Consider the following 9,840-nt stretch of genomic DNA (forward strand, 5'->3'; position numbering starts at 1 on the left):
TGCTCCACCCCGTTTAAAACTCATTAACCTGGGTCTGGGTGCGTGTGCGTGATGGCAATTAGCGGGTTCCCTCCCCCGGGAACGGGAAGGAACTTGTCACCGCAGGACTTACCTTCCGGGGGTCTGGGAGCGCTCCTCAGACGGCACTTTCGAACTCTAGCAGTGGCGTGACGCTGCTCGTAGTCCTTCGGCGCCCAGTGCAGTAACCTCGGTGACGTCGGCCGGTCTAGAGTCATACGAAGACGATGTGTGGACGGGAGAGGGTCCGCTTCTGTTGCTGTTGCTGTTGAGGCTGCTGCTGTTGGTAGAAGTCGAGACTTTCGTAGTGGTCCGTCGTGGTCTGCGGACCGGTCGCTGGGGCCATTCGGTTCGTGACGCTCCCGTACTTGCTGAGGTCCTCCTTGACGGGCAGGGCACCGCCGCCGAGTTCCCAGGGGGCCCGCAGAGCGCGGTACTCGTGGACGAGTGACTGCTGCTGGGCGAGGTAGCGCTCCAGCTCCAGCTTGTCCACCTTCTGCGGGTGTGGAACGGCGCGGTCAGCCGCACCCAGTCCCGCGGGTGCCTTCGTCCGTCGCATATCGTCCTCGTCCGCCATCAGGAGACGCTTGCGGCGCTTGGATTGCCGCAGGACGTACAGGACGCTGCCTCCGGTGGCGAGGACGAGCAGCACGCTGAGCACCGCGCTGACGACGGTGAGCAGATGGGTGGGGCAGTGCATGTCGGACTCGCTGAGTGTCCGTAGCAGATGGCGGGTCCGGCGGCCGTCCTCGTACCAATCGCACCCGATCTCGTCCCGATCGATGTGCAGCGCCGCCTGCCGGTGGTGGTGGTGCTGCTGATGGTGGTTCTCCTGGAGCCGGCGGACCGGTGGCTCGTCCTGGGTCGTGGAGGACGAGGTGATGAGGGCGGCGGTGGCCGCTGCCGCCGCCGGCACGATTAACCGGAAGTCGGCCTCATCCTGCAACCCGTAGCCGGTCGTCAGCCGCCACAGCCACAGGAGCGAGCAGTTGCAGACGAGCGGATTGCCGGCCAGCTCGAGCCGCTCTAACCGATCGAGCGGGAAGTGGACCGCGTCCAGGCGGACCAGCGCGTTGCGGCGCACCGAGACCTCCGTCAGGGCCGGATTGCCGTGGAACAGCCGCAACGGTAAGCTCGCGAATGATGGATTATCGTCCAGCGTGAGAATCCGCAGGTTCGCGTTGTCCACGAACGCCCTGTAGGAGAGATTGGAAGGATGAGTCCGCGTTGTCCTTTGGGTGTTTCGTCCCCGGTCCGGCCGGGCCGGGAAGGGCTGATTTATATGCGGGGCACGGACACAAATGAAGATGTATGATTGTTCGGGCAGCGAAAAGTCTAAGCTCCATGTCTGCCTTTGAAAGGGTCTCCAAATGTTTGTGACCTCCTTTGTTTGACACTGGCCCCCCCGGTGGACAGTTCCTGATCGATTGACTGCGGTTCTGGCGTAGTCGCAAGCCTGATGATGAGGGTTCGCGCATCGTCAAACAATCATTTGCTGGGCCATTGTGACTTGCCTTGGGAATGGTGCCACTAACTGTCAAAAAGTTACAGAACTTTTGTAGCGATATCTTTCAATCTGTCTCGAGGTCCGTCTCATTTCAATTACTTGGTCTATTGTTCTAATCTTTGCGTGCCACTTCCGCTACTATCAGATAAGTAAAGGGGGATCCCTTCTAGTGTTTATATTCTGAAAATTGGGCGAAAATGCCGCCAAACCAAAATCCGCACGAAACAGTATCTCGTTGTGTGTGCATTGGCTTCTCTTGCACGACGTTTATGAGCTTAAATTAAACGAGCTTTTCATATTTCGTACAGTTTGAGTTGAATACTCAGTACTTTAGAAATTTTTTACTAAATGTTTCTATGTTTCCAGAATAGAGTTTGACATTTCAAAAGTCAAGAATTAAGTAACACTTGATGCATCAACCTATAGATTCTTAAAGCCGCTGAGCTCGTGTCCCTGCAGCTGACTATGAGCTATTTTTCAAACAGATTTGACGCCACCGCCCAGCAGACAGGACAACAAATTTGACGCCTGATAAGCGCAGGAGCCGGTAGAAGCAACATTTCGCTGATGTCACCGATGTTCACTTGTCACTGGCCACAGCTGCATGTGTACTTCCGGCACTGAAGGGCTGGCGTCTACCATTCATCCGGACGTGTCAACGTTAAGCCGTGATGCATTAATACGGAACCGTCTGGCGGGCTGGCGCGCTAGCGCCAGTGTCAGAGGGTTGCCATTTTTTGTGCTGTAGTCACGTCGGTATTAATGCGGAGCGAACCCCTGCCGAAAACGGCTTCATGCTTCAATGTAACGCATCTGAGCCGGAACAATGTATTCGGCGCTCGTGAGGCGCTCGCTAAACGAGGATTAGGAGTGCAAGGACGACGCTTTACAGTTGGGGACATAATTTTAATGACACTCGGCACAGTGGCTAACAGTTTGCTGAGTAGTCTCCTAAGCGTTGGAACAAATTTTTAGTACTAATTTTTAGAACAAGCGATAGGAAAGAACCGGATGATGAATAGGGCGCTAGGCGTGTACGTGGAGAGGCTGACTCACGCTTATCACAACGGGGCACAACAATGAACTGGTCACAGCACAGATAGCGAGCGAGGTGACGGCATGGCCAGTACTACCCCTCGAAGGCTTATCAGGCCAGAAACCCCGGCTCGGATCGCGCTCGGAGGATGGCTCATTTCCGATGCTCGTTTAGTCCGGGTGCCATTTCACGCCGCTGCCGCCGGCACCGGCCAGTTCACCCATCAATGTCACGCGACGTGACACGGCAGATTAAAATCTTCACCGGCCGTGTGTGTCCGTCGGCGGCTTTCGGGGTTTGTGTCGCTTGTTGTTGGCGCTTTGTCTTTCCGTTCTTTCCGTCCCGTCTCTGGAGGGAGCTGTAATTTAATGAAAGTGTCCTTTGTGTCGCCGGCGTTGGAGTAATTGCGTTTTTCGGTAGCGGCCGGGCTGGCGGGTGGTATCTTCGAGGTCAGACTCTGAGGTGGAGGTACCGAAAATGTACCTCCCAAAAACCGGGTCCTTTTCGGGGGCATGTAGCAACTTGTGGCAACGGATGTTGCGTGGTCCTCTATCTCATCGCCCAGCATCGTTCCCAGGGATAGGAACCGGACGGGGAACTACAAACACCGCACCGGTCGCAGGGTCCTATCGTGGAGGGTGTAATTAAAATTCAACCAGTACAAGCGTTACATCTTCATTTGCGTCCTGCGCCCTCGGCGACGAGAATGCGCCCTCTCCCCCGCCGCAATACCTACCGCACGTCGATCCGCTCGAGCCGGTCGAGTCGGTCGAGATGGAGCTGCTGTAGCTGCACGAGGTTCAGAAACGCCACCGGCGGCAGGGCCGTGAAGTAGTTGCCGCTCAGCGATAAATATGTTAAATTACACAATTTTGATAATTGCAGTGTTGGCACGACCTGCAAGAGAGAGACAAAGAGAGACAGAGAGAGAGATGGGTCAGGGGGTCAGGCGGGAAGATCACAACTTTATGTGGAACGTGAATGAATGAGAGGAAACGTCATCACCACAGGGACCTCTCCGCGGGGCCGCGCTGTGCCGAAGCCGAAACGAAATCACTCATTCTATAAATTATTAATTAATTAAACATTCAACCCGCGGCCACGTTGCGTTTGGTCGGACCGGATCGCCGTCGGCAGACGGCATACGGAGACCGCTCGGTTGCTCGGCATGATGACCACAAATCGACGCAGCGCAGTCTGACGCCAATGACTTCGGCGTTGTTGTATTGTTTCCGCGCGGACGTCCTCTGAACGCTGAAAATCATGGACCACGGACTGCAAACCCGGACCCCCCCCAGAGGTCTCCCGGACATGGGACGATGGCCCACCGAGCGGAGTTGCGGAGTAATTATTCGAGAATGATTTATGTAAATTGTATGAGTTTGCATATTTTATGGCGTGCGGACCGTAGGCCCACCAGACCGGACGCTTTGCGTGTGTGTTCCAGAAGGGAAACGGTGGATTAGCAGGGTGTGGGGTCGTGTATGGGACGGGATTTGCACAACGGTTTATGATGGGCTCGGCGTCGGGAGTCGGAGAATCCAGAAATCGATGAGCTCTTTGGTAGAGGGCTTCTTGTTGGTGGAGTGGTTATTGGAACGGCAGAATTTAATAGCCTGCGAGTGAAGGATTAACTACAATGTGCAACGGCAACGGCCCCATCAAGTCACGGTTCGAGACTACGCCGTGTTTCGCAACGGCTTATGGTAGATCATCGCCACTTCGATACTTACTGTAAAATTATTGTCAACGACATCGAGCGCCTTTAGGCCGGTCAGTCCGTGGAACGCACCGACGTCCAGCTCGGTCAGTATGTTGCCACCGAGTCGGAGAGTACGGAGTTCCCGCAGGCCTACGAAGCTATCGTTCCCGATGTACTCGAGCAGGTTGACCGACAGATCCAGTAGCTGCAACCGGCCGAGATGCTCCAGGTTCCGTTCGTACGGAACCTCCAGCAGTTGGTTGTTCTGGAACGAGAGCACCTCGAGCGAGTACAGGTGGCGGAGCGTCCCCGGTTCCAGACTTGTCAGTGCGTTCCCCGTCAGATCCAGTTCGATCAGGTTGCGCAGATCGTGAAACGCGGCTGGGTGGACCGTTTCGATGCGATTGTTGCCCAACCGGAAGGTCTGTAGTCGCTTGAGACCCCTCAGTGCGTCCTTGGGGATGGTGGCGATCGCATTGCCGCTCAGGTTCAGCGCCCGGAGGTGCTCCTGGGTGTCGAAGTTGCGTGATCCGAGTGCTTCGATGCGGTTGAGGGACAGATCCAGAACCTCCAGCTTGTTGTAGAAGGTAAGCGTGAAGTGCACGTTGGTGATCCGGTTCGCGGTGAGGTTGATGTAACGCACTTCCGGGTTGAGCTGAATCGGCACGACATCTAGGCCGGCGCCGATGCACCAGGTGCGCATGTTGGGGTCGCCTTCGCACGTGCAGATCGACGGGCAGAAGCTGTAGACTTGCGGCAGCAGGAACACCAGCAGCACCAGCGTCGTCGAGTAGATGATGATCCGACAGCTAGCCCACGGCGTGACCATCGTGCGGCGGGATCCGGACGTTTCGAGGTTAAGTTCGGGCGCGGGCTCAGGCCAGGCCGTTTCGAAGGCGGAAGCCGACACACGAAGCTATTAATTAAATCCACCGCAACGGGGCCGACTGGTGACGTGACGCGGATCGTTGTGCTCCGATTTGAGCCGAGCTACGGACGGTGGGTCCGTGGCAGTCCGTGGGATGGCTGGATGTCATCGTCAGAATTTGACACGTACCCCTCTATTCGATACAGTTGTGGTGGTCGATCCATTGCACCGACGTACGGGACGGTGCGTCACTGTGGAAGAAACAGAGAAGGGCAATGGCGTAAGTCTCAGTTGCTGGGTGGATGCGAAAGATTACTAGGTCTATGCGATGCAAAACGGACTTTTTTTAACGGATTGTTGTTCAACACACAAAAAAAGTTAATAATTTTTTCTCCATGACCTTCAAACGTCTGGATACGCTGGATTGATGGACATGAAGTTGATTCGCGAGTTCATGTTGGGATTGCGTGTCGTTTTCGTTTAACAGTTCTTGAAGTTGGACGTCCCCGAACTTTTTTGGAGTTCTTGGCTGAACTTTTCTGGAAAGGTCCAAATCGTCATTTTTAAATTTTTTATACCACTCAAAACACTGTGATCTGCAAAAGGCGTGTACACCGTAAGCTTCAAGTTGCATTCGGTGCGCTTCTGCAGCCGTTTTTTTTAACAGATAACAAAAAAGTAATGATCCCCGTAAAATGCTTTTTTCTGGCACAAAACTCGCCATGGTCTAACCCTTTCAACGGCCGTTTGCAAACTGATGAAATTTTTTTTGCGACCTGGATTCATTTACCTGATGTCAAAACAAGGTAATGATGAATGAACCGCTAAACTGGGAAGTCCCAATCGACAGGTACAGCCATTTTTTAAAAAGTCCGTTTTGCATCGCATAGACCTAGTAAAACACACATTGGCCGTGGCCATGTCGTGTCGATTAGTGTAGGTTGGGCGGTCCAGGAGTGCCTGGGAGTGTGTGCTGCATCTCGAAGGCCAAAGTACATCAGCCAAGGGGGGACCAGAAATAGAACGATCACGCAGCGTGCAGCTCGACTTGTGCCCCTATCCATTCCGTTGATTAGATATTTAAATTCAACTAATTAATTTTATCACTCCCACGGCTCGGCGTGGATGGCAGACACTTTCCCCAAGTGTGTGTCGACTTGACACCCGGTTCTGGGGGCCTTCAGAAGCCGTGGGCCCGGAACGCCCCAAAAGCAGACCCTGACTTTGACTGACAGGCCGATTTGACATCTGGGCCGTCACGTCTACCGGGGAGCGTTTCTTCCGAGATTGTTTCGTGTTTTCTTTCTCTTGTTGGACCGCCTGTCCGACGGTGTCCCCACAACGTTTTACAATGTTTCGCTTGTCGCCCGAGAGCCACCGGGAGAGCGAGAGAGAGGGCTTGTAATCGGATTAAACCGTTCCGTGGAGGATGATTAAGGAATGGTGTAACGACAGTAGCTGCCGCGGAGGAAACTCTGGCGCTGAAGCCTGTGACGGAGGCCACGGAAACAATGTGTCCAATGGCCGGGTGCCGTTACCGCATTGTTTACCGAAGCCACGTCCGGGCCCTGACGCTTCGGAGGCTAACATTTGGACAGATTGGAATCTCCAAATGCGTTGCTCAAGATGCCGCGCACGATGAAATGTCAGAGTGGCAGTGGCCAAATGAGTTGTGGACGTAGCCTCGGGTTGCTGTGGTTTTAATTAAAACTCAGCGGCTGGTGTCAATGATGGCCCCGGAGTCTGGACGCCATCTTTTATCATAATTTTGATACCAGAAGAATGGACCTTAGGAACGATTTCGTCAGATCCATCTGGAATCGTGCAGACGGCTTTTGACTACGGGACTGTCAGTTTCGAAAGATAACCACGTTGAAGGCATCCTTTCGAAGGCATTGTCAACAAAGCTCTTGTATCGTTTCCACAAGTCATAAGTCGGGCACAGACCGTGTGTCAATGCCTCAGGTCGTCCGTCGAGAGCGATTCGAGAACTTTTCCAATAAAAATCACTCAAATACCTAACAAGGCGATTGGGCGGAAGTGTGGTCCGCTTAATGCATCGTCAGAACCTGGCCACACCTGGAACGATGAAGTGATGAAGCCATTTCAAGCTTCCCGATCGTACTCGGACCATTAAAGCCATGCCCGGCGGGGGCGACCGACATGCATTTGGCCTCCGGGACTGATCCAGGATTTCCCCGGAAAGACCCGACAACGAGCACCACGTCACGTAAATAATGTTACGGTAAATTTTTAATAATTTTCTACTCCAACCGACCGACCGACCGACCGGTCGTAAAGTAGCACAAGTCGAAAAAAGCCACTCACCGAGGCAGAGACAGACCTGGACCACGCTCCGCTCCGTACGTGATCCGGTGCAATATTTACGGTCCGGACGAGTGCCGTGCCAGTACTTTCGGTCGTTTGTTTGACTTCTCAACACTCTGCAGCGAGACAGGGAGAGCCATTCCTTTGCCCAACCGGCCCTGCAGGATCATCCCTGGCATCCCTGGTTAGGTAAGTGACGAAAATGCTTCCATGCTACTGCCTCCCGCGTCTGGTCACGTTTTGTGACTCCTGAGGTGCATTCCTTGCAGGCTGCAGTAACATCTGGCGCATACCTACACCGCTCTCCAGGTAAGGATCCCCCGTGGGATACGTGCCGTGGTTTGTGATGGGAAAAAATGACTGTCTTCTAGCAAACCGCAGCGCGCCCCGTCCGATGGAGTCCGACACGAAGAGGTTGCAACATAAAAACTGCAAACATGTCCTTCGGGGAGCCCGACACATACACAGAGGCGGACGGCAATCCGGCACACAAATAATCAACCGTACAAACACACACAAGCCGTGTGCAGGTGTGCAGATTTGCCGTTGCCACTGCGGAACCGCCACACCGGAAGCTGAGCAGCTTCTTGCGGCCCCGTAAGGCTTCGGGGTGTAGATTATTCATGAATCATTGTTTATTTGAATTTCCACCACCGGGGGACGGTGCGCCGTGTCGTGTCCTGCGAGAGCCCTGCGTCTGGAAGCTTTGGAACCTGCCTGACTTTTCGTTTTTTTCCCTGGGACATCGCCCCGAGGGAGAGACACAGTTACAACACGGAGAAGAGTGCATCCCTCACCGGGTGGGGTGCGCTGTTTGTCTGGCGGAAGGATAATGAGACGTAGCAATACATTATGCAGCGCCATCACACCGGGGACCGGAGGGTCTGGAGGGGTGTTCTGCCGTGTTGTGTTTCGGTCCACGGAGATGATTGTGGCTGGCCGCGCCGAGCCGGTGAATGGGGTAAAACGGTAAGACCGATGGGTGGTGGTGGTCCATCGGATGGTGGTGTGAATGAACTGTAAAGCTCATTCGCCCGCGGGGGGCGGGTTCTTCTTTGCAAATTCTCTCCGACGCTCTTAGGTTTATTAAAAAAACGACTGTAAACCCGACGGCCATCAGTTCGCGGGTACCCATAGGTTGTTTGTAAATGTTTTATGTTGAGCTTTATATGTTTATTCGTTACGACCGTGCATTTGTTTGTGTGGGGAAAATTATCCTTCCCCTTTTTTCGTTGGAGTTTCTTAATTTTGGGAAAGACACACTCTGGAGTGCGGCTCACTCTCTGTCAATTTCATGGACGAATTGGAATGAAAAGCTTTTCTTCGCGTTTTCACCATTCATCCAGTGGGTCAATAAGCCGTGAAACTATTTTCTATGATTTTGCATTTGCATTAGATAATTTATTCATCTCATTCTGTAATCTAAAGGCCAATTTGAGCACTTTTCTTGTTCGTCAACATTCGGAAGGGTTTTGATAGAATTTGAACGAATATTAGAGAATAACTTTGTCTTAGCTATTGTGAATTAAAATTAGACGTGTATAGAAAGCAAAGTGGCAAGGTTAAAACGTCCAAATTAAAGGTTTGCTTTTACCTCAAAATAGATCATTGGGTTAAGTAGTCAAGTGGCAGTTGTGTCGCTCCATCGATTGGAACCTTTGCTTTATGAGACTCTATAAGGCTGTCCTTAGCAGAATAAGGAGACGTAAAGAGTCTTGTCTTAACTGGGTAATATGGAACTTCGACTTATTATCAAAAGGAGAGAAAGAACGAGCGACAATCCCGTTTACCGCAAGCTAAGAATATTATAAAAAATCATTCAATTTGCCCAAAAAGTTCAGATAGCTTGGTGATGAAGTTGAACATAACATGGAACAGTGCATGCATAATTACACGTAAGAAAAAGTGATTCAAAGTGAACTTTTTTACTTTTGCGCATCTACTTATTAAGCCACTAAGGATGATACGTACTTTCACCAATTCTCACCAAAACTGGTTAGTTCGTTCGTTCGTTCTTGGTTCGTTTTCAGAGCCAAAAATAAGGTAAATATTAATCTTAACATCTCTTTCATTAATTGAACGAGCACCGCATTGTACCTGATCTGTCACTCGCTTCAGGAACGGGGGGCTTCCTTTCGGGGCCGGAAACGACGCATTCGGTCACATCCCTTCTGCGCCCCGGCTGGAGCCAAAAACAGGCTTTTGGGTTGAAATTTAGTTAATGTTGCGCTCGGCGTCGGCGTCGCGCGTGTTAATGAATGCTGCCGGTTGCCATTTCGCTCATTAAAACAAGAACAAGGACGGGGTGTGTCCTTTGGGAGGAATTCACCTATGCTCACGTAGCTACAGCGTTCGTGACGTGCCGTGAGCTGAGGATAGCA

At 52.5% G+C, this 9,840-nt stretch overlaps 1 protein-coding gene across 1 annotated transcript; it reads right to left on the bottom strand.

Moving 5' to 3' along the window:
- Positions 1-232: 232 nt before the first annotated feature.
- LOC128267737 (leucine-rich repeat neuronal protein 3-like) lies at positions 233-7,265 on the bottom strand. The gene is made up of 4 exons (XM_053004637.1): positions 7,234-7,265; positions 4,295-5,072; positions 3,298-3,458; positions 233-1,214 (listed from the first exon to the last, which is right to left on the bottom strand). The coding sequence occupies exons 1-4, from the start codon at positions 7,263-7,265 to the stop codon at positions 233-235; spliced, it is 1,953 nt and encodes a 650-aa protein (XP_052860597.1).
- Between the last annotated feature and the right edge of the window lie 2,575 nt (positions 7,266-9,840).

Source organism: Anopheles cruzii, chromosome 2 (genome assembly GCF_943734635.1).
Source record: "Anopheles cruzii chromosome 2, idAnoCruzAS_RS32_06, whole genome shotgun sequence".
Taxonomy (NCBI): domain Eukaryota; kingdom Metazoa; phylum Arthropoda; class Insecta; order Diptera; family Culicidae; genus Anopheles; species Anopheles cruzii.